The sequence below is a fragment of the Geotrypetes seraphini genome, chromosome 14 (assembly GCF_902459505.1).
Source record: "Geotrypetes seraphini chromosome 14, aGeoSer1.1, whole genome shotgun sequence".
NCBI classification, from domain to species: Eukaryota; Metazoa; Chordata; class Amphibia; order Gymnophiona; family Dermophiidae; genus Geotrypetes; species Geotrypetes seraphini.
The window spans coordinates 21,007,702-21,029,016 of NC_047097.1; the positions used below are offsets into that span (position 1 = coordinate 21,007,702).

The following is a 21,315-nucleotide window of genomic DNA, read 5'->3' on the forward strand; positions in this document are numbered from 1 at the left end:
AATTGGGTTGCAACCTTCACACGCTGTTGCTTGTACAGATCAGTAAGCTGTTTGGGCATCCATCATGTGCAGACTTTCCTGTATTCCAAGTCATCATGCATTATGGCAAATGTAAATCCATAGCCGATATCCAAATTTTAAACCAACTGAGATACTGTTAACTGTCGGTCTTCTCTAATCAAGGCATCTGCCCTGTCAATGTGCTCTTGTGTGCGCGATGTTGATGGGCAACCAGAACGACCTTCATCGGTTACACCTGTTCTTCCTGTTTTAAACCTTTCATGGTGCTATATCCATACTGAGTCAATATTCGATGGTGAATTTCCAAGATTTCATGCCTTCTGCCCAAAGAAAGCGCACTACTGCACGTTGTTCTTCGATGGTGCAATCTTGCAATGGAGCATCCATGTTTCTAACTTTGTGGCTGCCATATGAATAAAGGCCAAACACTGCACTGTGTGTGGACAAACTATCCAACAGGCAATGTATGAGTACATATGTTGCATTTTGCTAGCTCTGTTCTGGTTATTGCATAATTTAACAATTGCCTTTAATTTTTGATTTGCCCTCATACTTTACTGGGCAGACTGGATGGACCATGTTGATATTGTTACTATGTTAAATCAGTATGGCACAATTTATATTAATATCCGTTCCAGTTAGGGAGTCTAGAGTAACACCAAGAACAAAATTAAGTCTCTAATGTCTGCTAAGGTTTCAAATTGTCAGTATACTCTCTGGAGAAAGAACTTCTTTCATTAAAAAAACCTTTGGAATTCACTGTTGGTTGACTGAGCAGATTTGTTTGTTTATTTCTCACCTGCCCTTATCCAGAGCGAGTTACACATTAACATACAAAATAAGACATTAACATTTGCCATACAAATCAATACAAAAACACACTATAACAAATTACAAACTTACATATAAAATCAAATTGCAAATGACATGCATTTCACATCAACAAGGAATATCGTTTAAGGCAGAAACTGGCGAAACCCTAACATACATCAAAATATAAAATTATATAAGATATACAAGATGCCTCAATGACAGACATCATTATGCCAGATAAAACAGACCAGACTATTGAACACCTCCATGACCAGCACTCAGCACTTAACAGTCATCACTCCTTCTCCCTCAGCTAACTCAGACTCTATATTTCATCTTACAGAACAGGTGTCTTTTTCAGCATTTTCCTAAAGTTCTGTAAATTTTGCTGTTGGCGAATGTATCCTGGAAGGTTGTTCCACTCCCTGGGGCCAATGCAGTGAAAGACACTGTTTCAGGAAGAGGAAAGCCTTAAGTCCCGCACAGATGGAACAGACAGATCACAATGCTCAACTGAGCGAACCAGTCAAGCTGGCTCATGTGGCAAGATGCTCTGGACCAGGTGTTTAGGGGCCAACTTCTGTAAGCATATGAAAACATTTACTAAAAGCTTGTAACGTATCTTGTCCCTTACTTTCAACCAATACAACCTTATAAAATATTCTGTTACATGCTCGCATCTGTCCAATTTAACCAGAGAGCATACCACTGAATTATAGGCCACCTGAAGCACACCCAAAACTGATTCTGGTACTCCCAAGAACACCAGACTGCAATAGTTGAAAATGGACAAAACCATCGACTTTAACACCATCCTAAACATTGCAACCTTCAAATAAGGTCTAAGACCATTGATTAACCAAAGATGAAAATACACTTTCCAAATTACTGCATACATTTGCCCTCTCTTAGTGAATCCCGAGTCCAAAACCCCTCCGAGATACTTCACCTCGCACCACACCAATACTCTCTCCCCCAACAACTCAACTGTCTCCGGAACATTAGCACTCTCCTCCTCCGCCAAATTTGGCAGAGGGAGGAGGAGGAAGCTGAAACAAAAAAGTGGAGGTAGAGAAACTACAGACAGACATTTGGTATATTTTGGGCCACAGATTCTCCTGTTAAACAAGTCTTGAAAAACAGACTGCAAGTATTGGTTCCTTATGGGACTATTACAAGAAAGTCCAACAAAACTCACAAAAGGCAAAGTCAAGATGACGAAAAAAAAACCAAACAAACATTGCAAGGTACATTTCAGCTTAAGGACAGTTTAATAGAGACAAAGAGATGCAAAAGCCTTCTTCAGATAACGAACTGATAATTTTAAGAAATTCTTGTCTATCTTGAAAGGAAAATGCAAACAATACAGAATGAAAAGCTGTTAAAAATAGACTCATTTGAAGGATATTTTTCAGCAAGTTCAGCAATTTTGCCAGTTAAGTTTATAATGGTATATTCTTCCTTGCTTTGTCTTAAATAATCCAGCATTTTCTGGACTATGGCAGTTACATTCTGTCCATTGGTAATTCTGTACAGCAGTTCTAATGTCTGTGGAGGAAACAAGATTATTTAACTAGCAACACAGAACTGAAAATAGTCTCAAATGCAGACTAGGGAAGCTAATGTTCAGTTACAATCTCAGACGGATCAATTGCTGAACTGTAATTTTACTAACTCTTTTGCTCAAGAGAGTTCCTGACAATTTTTGGAGTAAATATATGGTTCAGTAATGACTGGGTGACTTCTTGAAATCACACCACATTGAGATATCAGAAATGGAAGATTACCATTTTCTTTTCTGACAGCATCATTTTCACTGAAGCTAAGTTTGGAATGGATCAGCCACTATACCTTACAGGCCTGGAGTATATACCACAAGACCCAATGGTAAATAACTCATGATAAGTAAAGATGATAAAGGATCATCCATGAGAGTTGTCTCTGAAATTAACCATGTTCTAAGGTTCCATTAAAGTTAAAATTCTTAAAAAGCATATACTTTACCTCTTTCTTAATGATCAGATCAGGATGGTCTAAGCACTCAATTATTGTCATTTGGTGTTGCAGTGCCAGACTTGGATCTTGCTGGATCACATAAGTAAGAGCCTTGAGACCTACAAAGGGTAGCAACATTAAAATGTGCACTGCAGACAGCTAAAAATCTGTAGCAGCCTTCCAAATACTGAACAGTCTTACCTAAATACTTGAGATTGATCTTCGGAGACAAAACAAACTTTCCAATGCATGTGGCAGCCTTCTCAAACAAGTCTGATTTTGGATAAATGGTATAAATTGTCTGCACACACTCAAATAAAATAGCTGTAAAGAGGAAAAGTAGAGCGTGAACATTTGCAAACTGAGAAAAAAAAGATACAGAAATAAAAAGCAATTATAAAACCTAGAGTGATTTGTGCATAGATTCCCCCTTTTCCCTCTAGAGTTGCAGGAGAAAATTGCAACAAAGTAGATGGTTTCACTTCTCTGTTTCTCCTGTTCCAAGTCTGAACTGATTTGTAAACCTTGAACTGGGTTCTTTTCTAGCAACACTGCTGCCAAATCAAGACAGCAATCTGACCTAAAAACTCAGAGATTAGAAAAATATGGCCCAAAGTATTTCCCATTGTCCTGGGAACCACAGGTTTGATTAAAAAAACAATTTTACAGGTTGCCTATCCACATTACCTTTTATGAAATGCAGAAGGAAGCTCTCTGGCACTATGCAAATACAGGTACAAGATCCTTTATCTGAAATCCTTGGGAGCAAGCATATTTCGGTTTTCGGAATGGTAATGTTAAGTCAGAAAAAGACAGATCATAAGGCCATAAAATTGCCACCAAACTTTTTTTTTTATTTCAAAATAAAGCAAACATTAAACATTTCAAACACAAAACTGTTCACCAAAGAGCCTTCAGTCTGTCATATGCCTGTACTGGCTGACATGACCCTGCCTCAAATTTTCATGTAGGACAGATATAAAATAAAATAAATATATAGGAGTGCACATCCCAACAATTTTCCAACACTGCCAACAGCTGATGAACGAGGACCAAGTTGTTTATGGAGAGAGTGTGCACAACTGAGGAAAGAGTTTTACTTTCCCATTTTACAAAGCTGCTACCACGGATTTGTGAAGGGGCCAAAACAGTGCACATTACTGGGGAAAGAGTCGCAAACATTAAACACTTCAAGCACTTCAAACACAAACTTGTTCCAAACATAGGGGTCCTTTTGCTAAGGCGCCTATAGAATATAATGGGTACCTTAGCATTTAGCACACACTAATCTTTAGTGCGTGCTACATCAGTTAGCTAGCCTTAGTAAAAGGACCCCATAGTCTTTAGTCACACACAGTCTTTCTTAGCCAAAAATGTCTAATATGCATCATCTTCTGTCTGTATTCAACTATCTAACGATGGTGCAGGAACAGACTTTTTCCCATTTCATCTGTCTAATTAACAATGGTTTCTGTTTCAGTAGTCTCTCTTTGATCGAATAGACTGTCAATCTCATGCTCACTGATAAATGCAAGTTGTTCCATGCCAGCAATTAACTGGTCACACATTTTCACCATATCATCTATAGGGATTTTTTTTCTAGTGTTCACACAGTCTTAATCATCACTACTATCTTCAAGCTTTTCTTTTTTTTTTTTGAGTTCAATATTTTTTATTGAGTTTTTTGAAAAAATATAAGAAACAGTTCAAGTACAGGGTATCAAAAAATAAAACAAAACATTTAGTATAACAAATATTCAGTTGTATTGTGCAATGTAGAATTGAATCGTTTTAAAATATCTAAAGTACTAGGACTGTTCATGAAAAGATAATAAAAGAAAAGATAAGAGGAAAGAGAAATTGAAAGAAGAAAGAAAAAGAATAAAATGAGGAAAAAGATGAAGGTAAAGAAAAAGAAGATGAAGAAGAGAGGAGTGTCTATGAAATAGATTGAACATATGAGTCTAGGAATTTCCAGGGTGATTTACATTGTGTCAAACTTTTGGAAAGTCGAATTATATTTTTCTTTTCATAAGCATATGATTCAAATTTATGATACATGCTCAAAGAATTCCACCAAAAGGTATAGTTTAGTAATGAAGAGGACTTCCAATTTTTCAAGATGTGCATAAGGGCAGTCACAAACATTGCATCAATGAGTTTAGGAGGACAGTTAGACTGTGTAAAACAAGGGTGTTGAGATCGGATTTAACACCATTTCAGAATCACTGAAGGACTGCACAACAGGTGCATCTTAGTCAATATTCAGCTATTCATTAATATCGGCTGCCTCTAACTTATTAACATTTTCAGATGACAGACTTCTGGCATAAGCAATGAGGTTTGATTATCATTGTTTCATTATTGACTTGGAAACCTACAAAGTCTTCCTCTACAGGTTCATTTTCATCGAACATTGTTGATGGTCAAAGTGTAGAGTACTGAAAATCCCATAATTTCACTCCCAATATTTTTCTGTGAGTGCAGATGAATCTCTAATGTTTATAGGGATCCTCAGACCACCGCTCGAGTAGCATAACTCACAGTGGTCCTAATCCTCATTAGTCCCAATAACATTAGTTATAGCCAATAAAATTAATTTGAAGTATTTTTTCTTTAATTTTAATTAATTTTATAAATATAAGTTACTTAGCTTTTCTTAATTCATTCCCCTTGCTTGCCGACGCGTTTCAAAATACATGAACAAGGATACATGAACAAGGTCAGTCCTAAAGACTATTCATTAACAGACGCAATAGTGCTATCATGTATGTTGGCTCTTTCCAATCATTGCCAACTTTAATTTATGTGTGCCTGCAGCACTGGTACATGAAAGAACAGTTACCATATCCTTTGTATCCTTAAAACCAGATGGTGCTCGTTCATCAGCTGTTGTCAGTGTTTTTCTAGGAACATAGCACCAGTATTAAGCTGTTTTACCAGCATTGTAAATTTGTTCAGGACTAAGATTTCCAACAGATATCCTCTTGAGATATTTAACACCATGGTGCTTCTTAAATTTCTATAGCCAACCTTCTGAATATTCACACTCACTGTCAATGTTCAGTTTTTGATAGTATTTTTTGGATTGCTTCATTACCATCAAAACAGTCAATAGCATGTGTTCACACCTTCTTTCCCAAACCCACTCAATCAGCACACAATCTACTGTAAAACTTAATTTTTTTGCCCTAAGCAAAGTTTTTCTAGTTTTCATTAATTTCTGGTCACTCTCGTTGTAAAACTTCAACAACTTATCTTTCTGAGTGGAATCTGCATCTCTCTCTGTTACTTTCCAGCACATCTACAAAAGTCCTAGGGGTGACCATAGACAATATATTATCATTCCATCCACATATTTCTATGGTGAGTCTCTTCTTTTCTTACTCTACGTCAACTCCATTCTGTTTGCTCTTTTCTCAATCGCAATACCATGAGAATTCTCTTACACTCATTATTTTTTTCAAAACTCAATAACTGTAACTCCATTTTTATAGGTTTTCCTTACTATCAGCTTCACAGGCTTTAATTTGTCCAAAACACTGCTATCCATTTACTATATAACCATTCCAAGTTTGACCATGTCACTCCTCTTTTAAATTCTTCCAGTTACTTATAGGATCCCTTTCAAAAACTTAACATACTCTCATTTCAGATCCAAACCTCTGGTCATCCCTTATTTTTCGCTACTCCATTACTTCCATACACTCCCCAAAGGACACTTCATTCTACTCAGTGAAATCTCTTTAACAGTCACCTCTTTCAGACAGACATTTTTAGACACTCACAGAAACTCATGTTTCTCTGTTATAGCCTCAATCTTATGAAACTCTCTTCTTCTCTAAGGTCTGAACAATCTTTTTACATTCAATTAAAAACCTATTATTTTGCACTGGCTTTTATTTTACCTTCTGACATATCTTAAAAATTATGATTTTCACCCAAATTCCTAACATCACATAAGTCACGATTCCTCAACTGGTTTTTGATGCATAAAAATAATTAAATTCTCCTCCCCTTCCTGTTTCAGCCTTTTCCATGCAATCCCCTTATACTTTTAAGATTCTTTCCTATACCATTTTCCTTATGTACCTGGTTTTTTTTTTGGTCAAAGACTTTGCCCCAACCCTAATTTTTCTAATCTAATCTAAGCCTTAGATTTATATACCGTATCATCTCCTGAATTAGGGGGTCAACTCGCTTTACCTAAGACTTCAATAAACAGGGAAATCAGTTTAACTAACATGTGGAATTATTAAACAAAAGACAATTAACACTCCTTAGTACCATTTCCCAAAAACTGTTGAAATAGCATTATTTTCATCGATTTACAAAAAAATCTGGAGATAGTTCTAATATAACTTTTCTTTATATTTGCAGTCCATCAAATAAACTAAATTAAACTCCAAACTTTTCTGCTTCTGCCACCCTGAGTGGAATCTACAGCTCTTCTTTGTCACTTTCCATCCCTCTGACCTGAATTTTGCAGAGATCAGCAGAAATGCATGCACCTGCATTGGTTTCAGCATATGTTACATCGGGAAAATTGATTACTTCCGGTTCGCGTCAAATTTTGTTTTTCAAAGCTTTTCGGTTAGAATTTCGGATAAAGGGATCTTGTACCTATAAGCAAGCATTAGCAGTAAATTTGAGAAACTGAGACTATATATTCTGGCTTAGGAGAGAAGTTCATTGCTTTCATGGAATGCACAAAATTAAGGAACAAAATGCCTTTGGGAAAACCAAACTAAAAAGAAAACGAGTAGACAGAAAACAGTGGGCACTGATGATATTCAAAAGGTAAGATTTATTGTTTCTTACTTCACAAACATATAAAATTGATCAATGACTCAATACAAATCATATTTCGGTCCGAAGGCCTGCCCCAGAGGTCAAAGTTTGCCAAATGTTTTAGTTGCAAAGGATGAAAATGTAACATGACACAAAATGAAAGACAGAGTGATTTCTTATATCATCCAAAAGAACTGCAAATCACAAAACAGTAGCAAAACACTCAAAACTGTGTCAAATTGAATACGGTCTTTTGGTGACATAGCATACAATTTGGCACTGGAAATGGAGAAGGGACTTCTGCCTCAGACAAGCAAGGGTGGCTTGCCTCTTTGGGTTGCCTTTTATTCAGGTCCTAAAACCTGAAACCCTCGACCCCCTCATGCTCCCACAAAATCTTTCAGGGGGGACGCAGCCAACTTCCACCAGGCCTCCTGGCTAGTCACGGGGTATAATCAGCCTGTGCTCCAGCATCTGACACCGCAGGGGTGAGCACCGCTCCCACAGAACTTAATCCCCTGCTCCAAGTTTTAGAGCAGGCCGGTAAAGCAGGTTATCTTTTAAAAGTGTGGTCCTTCTGGCCCTTTTTCCAGGCAGAGCTGTCCCAGGACTACCAGGAACCTCTTAGCACAGGGAAGCCTAAAAAAAAATCTAGTGCAGAGCAGAGGAAGACACCTTCCCAACTCGCTTGTAGAAATTAAGACTGAGGAGAGAGTGAGACAAGGAGGCAGAGCTGAGAAAAATGACAAGTTGGGGTTCACAATCTACCTGTAAGGAATTGTATGCTATTTGCACAGGAACTGAGAGTTAGCACTCATGCACTTGCTACTTCCTATTTAAGCAGCAGGTGCATCTGTGCTACCTGCAAACATGATAGCATGTGATAAGTTACCATGTGCAAACTTCAGTGCAGAGTCCACACCCATTTCCCACCCCATAATGGAGTATGCAGCTAGCATCTGTTTAGCACATGTTAGTAAAAGGGTCCCTTAGTTTTTCAGCCTGTCACATGCAGATTTTTTTTTCTTTTGTATTTTCTTCATTTTATTTTTGACCACTTCTCTCTTTTATGCATTTCCTTAGGATTTTTCTTTTATTCACACCTGTCATCCCATGCTTTCCTGTCAGATTCTGTCTCTATCCCTTTTAATTCTGCATCCTTTTACCTACCCTCTGCTCTTCCAGGAAGGTTATACTCCCATTCCAAATGAGCTCAAAGTACAAAAGTGCAAGAGGTAACTACCAGGCCAAAAATAATTCTACCCACATGAAAAGCAAGTGCTAAATCCTCATTTTTACCCGTAGAAAGTTCACAGTGTGCTTTCCCTTTGAAATCCAATGCAAAGCCTATAGACGAAGAGTAACTGAGCTTTACATCAATGCAAATACCCTGAAAACTGCCTCCTCAAAGAACTTACTACAACATGGCATTATGGGGAAAGCTAAACCATATAGTTGTCCCAGTTAAATGCATTCCATCTGCTCAATGTATCTGAGTCAGCAACAGGAAATTAACTATTTCTGGAAAGAAACATATCACAGATTTATAAGTTTCATTTGTTCAATGACTTAAAAGAAATACATTTTTCCTCTTAGACCAATCTTCTTTAAATAATCAGAAGAGAAATTCAGGAATCCTGCAAATTAGGAACAAATAAAACAATCTTAATTTCAGGTATCATGTGAACTTCCCCCAGGTTATAAACTCATGCAAAAAAAATAAAATTCATATTTCTACATACAGGATTTGTACTTGACACCCACCATAAGTAATATTGTGATTTATCTCGGCTCTTCTTAAGGATTCATCCAAAACGTCATATATTAATTCACTTGTCCTGTTACAGTGTAAAAAGTCACTTTGTGAGAAAAAAAAACTAGAGGATGATAAAGCAAAACTAATTTTCAACAGGTTGTCCAGTTTCTAGGGCTGGGCCAGTGGTTCAGGGAGAGAGGTGCAAGAAATCTAGGTTTGATTCCTGAACACAAAGCTTTCTCTTGAGCTGGGGATACTGCAAAGGTAACGCTCACAGTTCCCACCGGAGCAAGAAGTCTCAGCAACCAAATACACATAACAGAGACCGCATAGGGGGTGCACACACTAGATTCTAGAGAGAGTCACAGTGTGTGGCCCCCAGCTGAGGACCTCACAGGAGGGTGGCAAATAAAAAAACAATGTGCATAATAAAATCCAAAGTAGCTATGAAGGAGCCACCAGCTCTAATTAAGCTAGAAACCCAGAGGAGCAGAAGGAAGCTACAGGGCTTAAACCAAAGAAGTCAGATCATCTAATAAATTGCTAGAGAAAATGAATAAACTTAACATTTTATTGACAAATTTTGTCAAAATTCTATGCCAAAATTTTGGAATTTACTTAGCAAATGACTAATGTACCTGGTATATTGCAACAGTAGTTTGCTCAAAATTTTCCAAAAGCAATTTACTAGGATGTGCTATGCTAATAATAACAATATATAGCAGACCTAAATGCTTCAGCAAAAGGTATTACTGCTCAGCCCTGTAGATTAGTTACCCATGAGAAACAATGAAAAAGAGATAAAATTAGGTTACAGTGTGACAGTGCTATCAAGATTTAAAGTCCCAATACACAGTGTCCTCCAGGTGTAACATCTCATGCCATCATCTTCCAAACTAATCTTGCACAAAGGAAACCAGTTACCTTGGATCATCTTTTCCTAGAAACCTCAAGATTCTTAAGAGCTGAATTTGTAACCATGGGGCTGGAACGCTGTGGTAATTAAAATCCACAGGAAGCTTCCCTCCAACAACCTGCTTCAGAATCATTACAAAACTCCCCGTCAACTCTTTGTAGCAGGATGGATTGTCCTACATAACAAAATATATGCACAACTTATTTTAAAATATTGTCTAAAAAATATCAAGAAATAGGCTACAATGTGAACTAGCAACTACTGATGTGGCGATCATTCGTGTGAATTATTATTATTTTTTTTTTTCACTATTTTTATCCCAGGGCTTTTGCTCATTTTTAATAACCTTCTCCCATTCAATAGCTCAGTTATAACAATAGTATGAACATCCTCTGAGCCTAGCTAATAGGGGTCACTACTATATAATGCTTGGGAAGAGCTCCAACTTCTGTAATATTTTCAGCTAGAATTACAAATGTGCCCCACTGCATTAACCTGAATTATTAGTAACTAGGTTCCACTAAATAAAATTGGACTTGTGGTAAAATAACTCATGTTAATTGATATTAGGATATGCTATTGCAGTACAGCACTCTACGAGTAGTAACGCTGGCCGCTATATTGTAAGGTAACAGGAAATCGACTTCTCCTATAACCCCACTCCCCTTCTTCATGCAGACATGCTGATGGATTAGGTAAGGTCACTGCAGTTACGTATGGGCATTCTAAATTTTTAAAACTTCATTGTAATTTGGTTTCATCTACAACAGCGGTCACAAACACGCGGCCCACGGGCCACATGTGGCTCTCCAGGTTTTATTTGCGGCCCACGGTCTGGAGGCAATCATTCTCTTCCTTTTGGAGCAGCAGCCGGCTCATTCGTTCAAAGTCGCGGGTTGGCAGCTCCTTGCACTATCCACTCCTGCATCGGAAGCCTCTCCGATGTCACAACATCAGAGAGGCTTCAGACGCAGGCACAGATCTCGCAAGGAGCCGCCACCCGCAGCTTTGAACGAACGAGCCGGCCAGACACGCTGCTGCTCCATGGCGTACCAAGGGGGGGGGACGGTCCACTGTTCTCCCTAGAGTGCGGCTCGCGGCTTGTCTAGAGCAGTGGTGCCCAACCTGCTTCCCTTCCCTTTGCTGCCATCGGGGATCAGGCTGGCACCGTGTTCTTTGATCTCCCTGCTTCTCTTCCCTGCAGGGCCGACCAACTCTCGCGGCCCGACATCAATTCTGACGTCGAGAGGACGTTCTGGCTAGCCAATCGCTGCCTGGCTGCCCGGAACGTCCTTTCCGACGTTAGAATTGACGTTGGGCAGCAAGAGTTGGTCAGCCCTGTGCAGAAGAGAAGCAGGGAGATCTCGGCCTGTTCCCGATAGCGGCTGCGGCAGCAGCCTATTCCGCAGCTGCGGTGGCATGGGGGAGGGTAGGAATGAAGAAAGAAAGAAAGAAAGAAAGTGGGGTGGGGGCAGGGAGCCAGAAAAAAAGCAAAAATGGGGCACGGAATCAGAGAAAGACAGACATAGAGAAAGAAAGAAAAAGTTGGGGAAGGGAATGAGGTCTGGAGAAGAAGAAGCATACAGGAGGCTGAAAGAAGGGAAGAAGTATTGGATGCAGAGTCAGAAGAATAAAGTGCAACCAGAGACTGATGAAATTACCAAACAAAGGTAGGAAAATGATTTTATTTTCAATTTAGTGATTGAAATGTGCCAGTTTTGAGAAAGAAAAGATATTGAACTTTAAATGTGAGTGCTGCAGAAAAAAATAGAGTACTTGTAGGGCCAAAGAAAAAATAGTTAATGTCTTATTAAAGACATGACAATTTTGCATGAGGTAAAACTCTTTATAGTTTATATATCTTTCCTTTTAACTGTTAAAGGAAAGTTTTATAAACTATAAAGAGTTTTACCTCATGCAAAATTGTCATTTCTTTAATAAGACATTAACTATTTTTTCTGCGGCCCTCCAAGTACCTACAAATCCAAAATGTGGCCCCGCAAAGGGTTTGAGTTTGAGACCACTGATCTACAAGATTATCAAATAAAAACACATCCTTTTCTTTCACCCAGTCCCCCACCTTCCACTCTCAGAGGAAATCATTTGGCAGGTACTTCTGCACATGATTACAGACACATTTCAGACCTTCCAAAACAGTGGGAGCATACCTTCAGAATGTGATCATCTGTCAGATCTCATATCTTTTAGACTTTTATACTGCCTTCTTTCCCAAAAAGGAGACTCATCGTAGTTTACATCATGAGAATTATAAAATAGATGAATATAGCATACTTAAATACAAATAACAGAGTTTAAAAATCCCTAATATAAGCAGCCATGTACTTTGCTCTCACTAGGGACAAGAAAAACAGTTAAGGAAACTAAAAAAATGGTTTTCCCTCCGTTCTAAAGAACTATACTATTCAACCATCTGATCAAATTTAACCATGTGTCTTAAAGAGCTTAATTATAAGTATACCTTAACCAACTGAAGATAAATATGTAAAGAGGCTGCCATGACACCAACATCTCTGTCACAAAGTGCTTTCCGAAACCAGTCATGAATGTGCTGAACTTGATTGGGAGCGATGAGATAGAACTTATACAGCGCCAGCACTGCTTTTGCCCTTATTATTTCTCTAAAGACAAAAAATACTTTTTAAAGATCACTTTGATTTTACAGTGGAGGTTTGCTCAGCAAAGGTCCTTCTCCCCTCCCATCTTGTGACACAAGTACTAATCTCCATAAACAACAGAAACTAGAAACATCAATAAGATACTGTGGAATACTAAAACATCATCACCTGTCTTTAAGAAGCTGACAGTACCAGATTACAATCTATATTTTAAATCCAGAATGATCCCAAATATCAAAATAAATCTCAAGAGGAAAACAAAATTTAAAAAAAAGAAAGAAAACCCCTCAACACTAAACCAATGCTAAGACATTAATCAATATATTTCTATTTTCTATTACTATAAAGGAGTAGGAGACTATCAGTAATTTTATATCATTAAAGTAGCATCCACAACTGCTTAACTGCTGTTACACTATTGTTTTAAATGCAAAAACACTACCCAGTTTAAAACATACATCATTGGTCTACCAACCCTGATATATAAGGTCTGCTCAAAAGGTTCCAGGGCAGTTTGAATTGTGCACCAATGGGAAGTTGTTTTGAAACGCGTTAGGCGGCGTTGAGTAGCTTGAAACCTCATGAGTAACCTCCTTTTTTCCATTTGTTGATATCTGTTTTCATCTTCGAGCAACAGCAGTTTATGAGAAGGTGTGTTTTCGTGACTGGCTACTTTTCATCATGTGCAACCTCAATGAGCAGCACTATAGCGTGATGTTCTGTTTTAAACTGGGTAAGACTGCTTATCCTATGATACTGTGATATTTGGTATGGAAATGAGAGCAAAAAGTCAAATTTCTGCAAATAATAATAAATTACTGCTAATAATGACTGGTGTTGCCATTCAGCAAATTACATACAATTGGAAGGATTGCAGGAGATTGAATTACACCTTTTGGTGGAATTCTTTATGTCACATCTATAAAATGGAAAGATTCATTGCGTTGCAAAGATGATATTTTAAGAAGTTTCAGGATGTGTGGAAACCATTGACAAGATATTGTACAGAGTAACTGGATACGTTTCCCTTAAATATATCAGTTTAAAAGGGTAGGGTGGGGATTGTGGTATTGATGTGTATTTATATGATTATTAGTTATGTGGTAGGGAGGGATGGGAGGGGGAGGGGTAAGAAGTTATGTAATTAACCAAAGATAGAATGTAAGTGAAATTTGCATTGATTATCTGATTGACTATGTACTTACACTTTATGTAATTTTGAAAATGAATAAAAATTTGAAAAAAAAAGACTGCTTACAGAAACTTATGAAATGTTGAAAGTGGCTTCTGGAGAACATGTCATGAGTCATGGAAGGTGGTCTGAATGCATCAAAATTTGTGAGTTTTGCGCAAAAATGGAATGACAGTTCTTCCCCAGCCATCTTGCTCTCCTGACTTGGCTCCTGCTGACTTCTTGTTTCCTAAACTTAAATTCACGCTGAAAGGAAAGCAATTTGACGCCATTGAAGACATAAAGCAAAATTCGACACAGCAACTTTTGGGGATTCTTGAAGATGCATTTAAGAACTGTTTCCAGAATTCAGGAGCTAGTTGAATAGCGACCTTTTCCTGCTGGGAGATAGAGAATACTGGATAAACAGGAGGAGTGCCAGCCAATAGGACCACCTGTTAATCAGTTTCTCTATCTCCGCCTGCTGGTAGATGTAGGCTATCCCATTGGTCTCTGGATTCATCTGCTGCTGTTGCTAGGGAAGGAGTACTTTGAAGAGGACCCAATGGAATAAATTGTAAGATTGTTTAACTTTTTGGACAGACCTCATACGTACCAGTACAGTCTATTGAACTAAACACATGTTGAATAAAACTACTGAAAATGTGCTGCCCAAAAATCAATGCATAGTTACCAAGTCAAAATTGCTTTAAAAGTTCTTGAAAATGGTGATAAAAGCTGTGTGTATTGTTTGTATTTATATTGGACATTGTGATGTATGGTTTGTATTTGATTTTACATTTGAAATTTAATAAACATAAAACCTGGAAAAAAAAAAGCTGTGCCAAGTTTATTGCACAGACATAACAGTGGTGTGTGAGCCAGTTTGGTCCCTGAACCAATTTTATACTATTGAGAAAAGTGTTTTTTGCAGCATTTTCATTCCACACTGATACTTATTGACTTTATAATAGACAGGAGATGCTGTAGTGTGATTAATTTTATTAGCCGCGACCAATAAATGCATTTATCATAGCATTAATAGTGATTAACATGCAGCTCTTTTAATTATTATTCAAGTCATCCAGAAATATCTAGAATATGGACAGGGTTGTTAGATCTGGTGAAAAATGTGCTGCGCAGTAAACCAGGTGAGCACACACAAAGCAAAAATCAAGAATCAATCTAGGAATAAATACCACTAAATAAGAATGACCAGACTACTAAACAAAGCACACTAACATCATGGTTTACAATATGCAGATTTAGGAGTAAGAAGCACAAAGAGAAGTTCTAGTGTACTCGACCAGTACTTTAAAAGAGAAAAAGCCTTTGTTAAAATGACAAAGTGAACTATGCCAAGTGTAAAAGACAGCATGCCACGATTTTTCTCAATCTCGTCAAATGAGCTGCAACAATACATACTTGGAATGCTGTAACTTGTCTTCTATTAGTGGAAGTACAGCTGGGATCATTTCCCGTGGAAAAATCTGACAGACAACTGTAAGAGCCATACAGACTTCAACTAGATTAGTGCTCTGTAGGTCCTGTAAAAAAGTGAGAGGACAGAGTTATGTTTAAGGGAATACTAATCTATATTTATTTATTTTAAATATATTATCATCCACCCTAGGCTGCTTACAATAAAAACAAACATTCTTAATAACTTTAGAAATAAACTTACATTAAAACCAATAAAACATCATCTTTATCGTACATAAACTGTAATAAATAAAACAAACAGCTCCCTAAATTCACAGATCTTCTATGTTCAATAAAACGCCTGGACAAAGAAATGGGTTTTTAACAATTTCCTAAACCTCAAAACATTATCACATATATAATAGGAAATTTCATATTTTCGATGTTACTGTTATGTGCTGAGTTTTTACTGCTAATCTATAAGCAAAATTGTGTGCCTTGCAACCTCAAGAGAAGCACAAGGAGAGCTCTGAACAGTTTCTAGACTTCACTACAGCATATTAAAAAGAAGTTTTCCCAATTATTAATCTAACCTGTGTTGGTCTTTCTAAGAAAACAAAATCATGTAATATAATTATTTCACAAATCAAAGTATAGAAACTAACATAGGTGGAACAATGTCAACCTCAGAAATGTAGGCTACCCTGGGATAAATACTCAGTGAGTCACTTGCTATTCTACATGTCAAACCACAGCTGTGAAAACCAATTCAAAGGAAAGCAGAAAAATACTGTAACAACAAAACACACTTCTACTTGTCACAAAAAACAAAACAGGTACATACATGTATCACAAACACTACACTACAACAGAAGCCAGGTCAGAAGCCAGAAACATAGAAACATAGAGTATGACGGCAGAAAAGGGCCGGTGGCCCAACAAGTCTGCCCACTCCAGAACCCTCCCTCCCGCAAGTCTGCCCATTTAATCAATATGAACCCACCTCCTTGTGGTATCCATCTTTTGGGCATAGCTCTGTGGTGCCCCCACCTGTTTGTTCCATCGACTCTTAAAGTCGAGCATGCTACTGGCCTCGACCACCTGGCGTGGAAGATCATTCCATCGATCAATAACCCGTTCGGTGAAGAAGTATTTCCTGGTGTCACCATGAAATCTTCCCCCCTTAAGTTTCAGCAGATGCCCTCTTGTCACCCTGGGATCCTTTAGAAAGAAGATTTCTTCCTCCACTTTAATGTGACCCGTGATGTATTTGAATGTTTCTATCATGTCCCCCCCTTTCTCTTTGCTCTTCGAGAGAATATAAGCGCAGTCTGGTCAGATGTTCTCCATAAGGGATGCCTTTCAGTCCTGAGACCATCCTAGTGGCCATTCTCTGGATTGACTCCATTCTCTTCACATCCTTTTAATAATGTGGCCTCCAAAACTGGACACAGCACTCCAGGTGAGGTCTCACCATGGCTCTGTATAACAGTAGTATGACTTCAGGCTTTCGGCTGACAAAGCTTCTTCTGATGCAACCCAGCATTTGACTAGCCTTTGCTGACGCTTTCTCCACCTGATTGGCAGCTTTCATATCTTCACGGATGAGAACTCCCAGGTCTCTTTCTGCAGTAGTTCTAGTTAAGTTTTCCCCGTTCAAGGTGTATGTTCTGCATGGATTTCCGCTCCCAAGATGCATTACCTTGCATTTTTTGATCTCTCGGCTGCAGGACCCAAACAGGGAACTGGAATCACCCAGGACTCAAGTCATATTCCTGGGACAAAATCAGCATGTATTCTGACATTCCATTTGTCCCGTTGGGATCCAAAAGGTCACTAGAAACAGGGGCTGACTTGTTTGGAGAGGACACCCCCCTCCCCCCCGGTCAATGGCTGTGCACCTGTAGGCTGTGCCACCTGTCCTGGATGTGTCAGAAAGGCTCTCCACATGAGATTCACAAATCCCAGGGAAAAGCCTGGTGCAGGGGAAGTAAATGAAGCCTGCAAGTCCTCCTGCTGAGCTCTCGTAGGATCCCCAGATGCTACACACCTCTGTTTTGCATCACTGCAAGAAAACGGTCTTGAACAGTATATTTTACCCATGATAGACCCATAGAGGTTCACCAGCCCTGAAGGACAAAAATGAGGCTGAGCCTCAGGCTTCCATCACTCCCAGCTGACTGGGAGCAAAAACATGGGGGGAGGGGGAGGCAGACAGAGGTGGGATGGTATAGCTCATTGATAGAACTGCTGCCTCTGCACTCAGAGGTTGTGAGATCAAATCTCAGTTCTACTTTTTGTGATCCTGGGAAAGTCACTTAATCTTCCAGTGTCCACCACTTTGAATGTCAGCTCTGAAATGCCAAAGCCACAAAAGACAGTATACAAGTCTCCATTCACTTTCCCCTTTTGAAAAAAAGATTGTTTGAAACCCAAGATGGCTGCCGGCAGTAAAATCATGCAAAAAACAGCCTGTGGAGACTTTTTGAAAAGCTCAAACACACAGAAAAAGGGGTTTGGGAGATGGAAGATCTAAGTGTTCCCTCTAAGGTGAGCGCATGAGCGATCGCTCACTATTTTCAGTGGCGTCGCTCATACGCTTTCTCTTGTCGCTCACTCGAGGGTGGGCGGAGGTGAGAGGAAGCGGCGGCGGCCTGTGTTTTAAAGTTGAAAGATGCAGCGGTGGCTCCTCTCAAGATCTCCGACTACATCGGACTTCCGACGCAGGTGAGGATTCGTGAGAGGAGCCGCTGCCATGAATTCAGTGTTGTACCAAGGGGGGGGGGGCGGTCTGCCCCGGCTGTGCACCCGCCCTAAGGCTGCAGTCGGAGAGGAAGTTCAGATCAGCCAATCACTGACTGGCTGGGCGGAACTTCCTCTCCGACGGCAGAATTAACGTCGGGGGATTGCTAGTCGGCCCGGTGGGAAGCAGAGAGAGCTTGGGGCAGCCACGGCGGTGGCTTTGGGGCCTGTTTCCCCCGATGGTGGCAGCAGTGGCTTTGTGGAGGGTAGGGAGAAAGAAAGGGGGCAGGCAGGGAGACAGAAGGGAAACAGAAAAAAAGAATGGGGCATCAAGAGAGAAAAAAGAAAGAAAGGGCAGGGAGAAAGGAAGAAAAAGTTGGGGGAGGGAATGAGGTCTGGAGGAGAGGAAGCATACAGGCTGAAAGAAGGGAAGAAAGATTGGATGCACGGTCAGAAGATGAAAGTGCAACCTGAGACTCATGAAATCACCAGACAAGGTAGGAAAAATGATTTTATTTTAAATTTAGTGATCAAAATGTGTCTGAATTTATATATGCTGTCTATATTTTGCACTATGGCCCCCTTTTACTAAACCGCAATAGTGTTTTTTAGTGCAGGGAGCCTATGAGCGTCGAGAGCAGCGCTGGGCATTTAGCGCAGTTCCCTGCGCTAAAAACTGCTATTGTGGTTTAATAAAAAGGGAGGGGGGTATATTTGTCTATTTTTGTATGGTTGTTACTGAGGTGACAGTGCATAGAGTCATCTGCCTTGATCTCTTTGAAAAAAACCCAGAATAGGAATGATAATTAACATTTTCTCAGCGTATAGTGTGCTTTGTGTTTTTTAATTTTATTGTTGGTAGATCATTTTGACTTGGTCATTTTAAAGTAGCTCGCAAGCCCCAAAAGTTTGGGCACCTCTGAGCTAGAGCGTTGAAGCTATGTATTTCAATTTTATCCCCCCTTTTACAAAACTGTGGAGCGTTTTTTAGCGCCAGCCGTGGTGGTAGCAGCTCTGATGCTCAGAATTCTATGAACATCAGAGCTGTTACCACCGTGGCTAAAATCCACACTACAGTTTTGTAAAAGGGGGAGGGGTTAGTTTGTGATGACATATTCCATACTAGGCGAAGGTGTTTTCTGTGTTCTGTGTGTTCGAAAGACATGGTTTTTTTGTTAGGATTGACGATGTAGGATTGATCTGTGCTGGTCTGGCTTGTTTAGTTTGGCTTGTTTAGTTTTACAATGGGTGTATTGATGTACTGCTCACTGCAATATGTAAGATGCTGCCTTTTCCTAGGCAAGGTGGATGCTGCCTTTTCCTAGTTGAAAAGGTGGAAAAGACTTTTCTGCTTCAGATATTTTTTGCAACTCTCCAAAACCAAAGAATCTTCAGGCTGTAAGTGAGACCGACAGAGACCTCCAACCCCAGGGACCTCGAAGCATGATGAGGGTGGGTAAATATGCAGCCAGCACCCTGACACCCCAAGGGTTCTTACTCAGGGCACCCATAGTCTGCACTCAAGCCACTGAGAAACTCAGAAGGCAATTTGCCTCCCAGGGGAACGGACCCCTAGCCCAGAAGAAACACAGTAGGCTGGTTCTCCAGGTCCCCCTGAAGGATTGCCCTGAAAAGCTGCAGTTCGGCTCAGCAGAACCTGAATTCTTTCACAGGTAGAAAATCCCCCAGAAGCGAGTCTTAGGTCACCGGAGCCTCAATAAAATGAACTTTAGAAAGGAAAAAGAAAAAAACTAAGCAGAAAAGATCAGAAACACCTCTACACAGTTCGCTTGCAGAAGACAAAATGGAGGGTGCATCGGGCTCCACCTCCAAATGGAAGGTGCTCAAAGCTGTAAGTATTCTCACTTCTGCAAGTCCAGGTGCGGGAAGAATTGATCACCACATGTACAAAATCCAGAGTAGATGTAACAGAAATATATGTACTCGTGTGTATATATATATATATATATATATATATATATATATATATATATACATATACATATATACACACACACTTCAACGTTACAAAGAGCATTATATATGTACATACTGTGCCTGATAAAACACTGATTATACCGACAGTAAATGATAAGAAACTAAGTATACCTTTAAACAGATATTTCAGTAAGCTTCAATTTACAACAACATTTTCAGAGGTAGTGGATTGAAGATATTATTAGTGTTGTACCTAGTAGTCTTTCAGGGTGCGATCTAAATCGCACTGGGTCCCTCAGATATTTGTGGAACTTAGTATTCACTTTGGTAACTTGGATTTCCACAGGAAGTGAGTTCCAGGCTCTTAGGATCAGATAGTTAGAAGATTTGCAGTGTTTTTATTTTATTATTTTATATCTTTCATGGATGGAAATGATAGTCGGTCGGTCAGAGTTGCGGTATCCTACTGGTCTGCTTTATAGTTCAGTGATTCTAGGGAAGCTGCCAGGAGCATCTCCACATAGGATCTTAAATGCCCTAAGCATAGCTTGAACTCAACCTGTTTTGCTAACAGGAGGTCAGTATAACTCAACAAGTAGTAAAGTGACATGATCTAATCTTGATTTGTAAAATATTAGTCTTGCTGCAGTATTTTGTACCAGCTGGATTTCTTTTTATTATTAATTTCACAAAGATACCTGAGAGTAGTGTGTTGCAGTAGTCCAGTGAGAACAGAATAATTGATTGTACAATTATTCGATAGTTTTGTCGGTAAAAGTGTGGTCTAACTCGCCTTAATTTTTGGAGTGTACAAAATGATTTTCTGACTAAATTGTTAACATGGACATCAAAGAGCTATCCAAGTTAATTCCAAGAACTTTGGTTGATTTTCCAATGTTAAATGAATTCCATTAGCTAGTCTAATAGTGGGTAAGATGAATTGTGCGTGTAGTCCAAACCATAATAGTTTGCTTTTTACTGTGTTTTGTTTAAGATGGTATCTTGCTGCCCATTCTTGTACTCTCGTTAACGCTCTTGACAGCTCGATAGCCATGTTTGTTAGGTTCATGTTTGCAGGAATTAACAGAAAAAAGCATTCCCCAGGTCTCTAATC

At 39.2% G+C, this 21,315-nt stretch overlaps 1 protein-coding gene across 4 annotated transcripts in view; it reads right to left on the reverse strand.

The window, feature by feature from the left end:
* Window positions 1–21,315, reverse strand: part of AP4E1 (adaptor related protein complex 4 subunit epsilon 1) — an 86,404-nt gene that overhangs the window by 44,647 nt on the left and 20,442 nt on the right. For all 4 annotated transcript variants that reach the window (XM_033920352.1, XM_033920354.1, XM_033920351.1 and 1 more), the window contains 7 exons: window positions 15,525–15,646; window positions 12,772–12,931; window positions 10,301–10,467; window positions 9,385–9,458; window positions 3,031–3,153; window positions 2,839–2,948; window positions 2,243–2,382 (listed from right to left, as the gene is read on the reverse strand). In XM_033920352.1, the coding sequence (XP_033776243.1) occupies window positions 2,243–2,382; window positions 2,839–2,948; window positions 3,031–3,153; window positions 9,385–9,458; window positions 10,301–10,467; window positions 12,772–12,931; window positions 15,525–15,646 (896 nt within the window). The remainder of the gene's footprint in view (window positions 1–2,242; window positions 2,383–2,838; window positions 2,949–3,030; window positions 3,154–9,384; window positions 9,459–10,300; window positions 10,468–12,771; window positions 12,932–15,524; window positions 15,647–21,315) is intronic.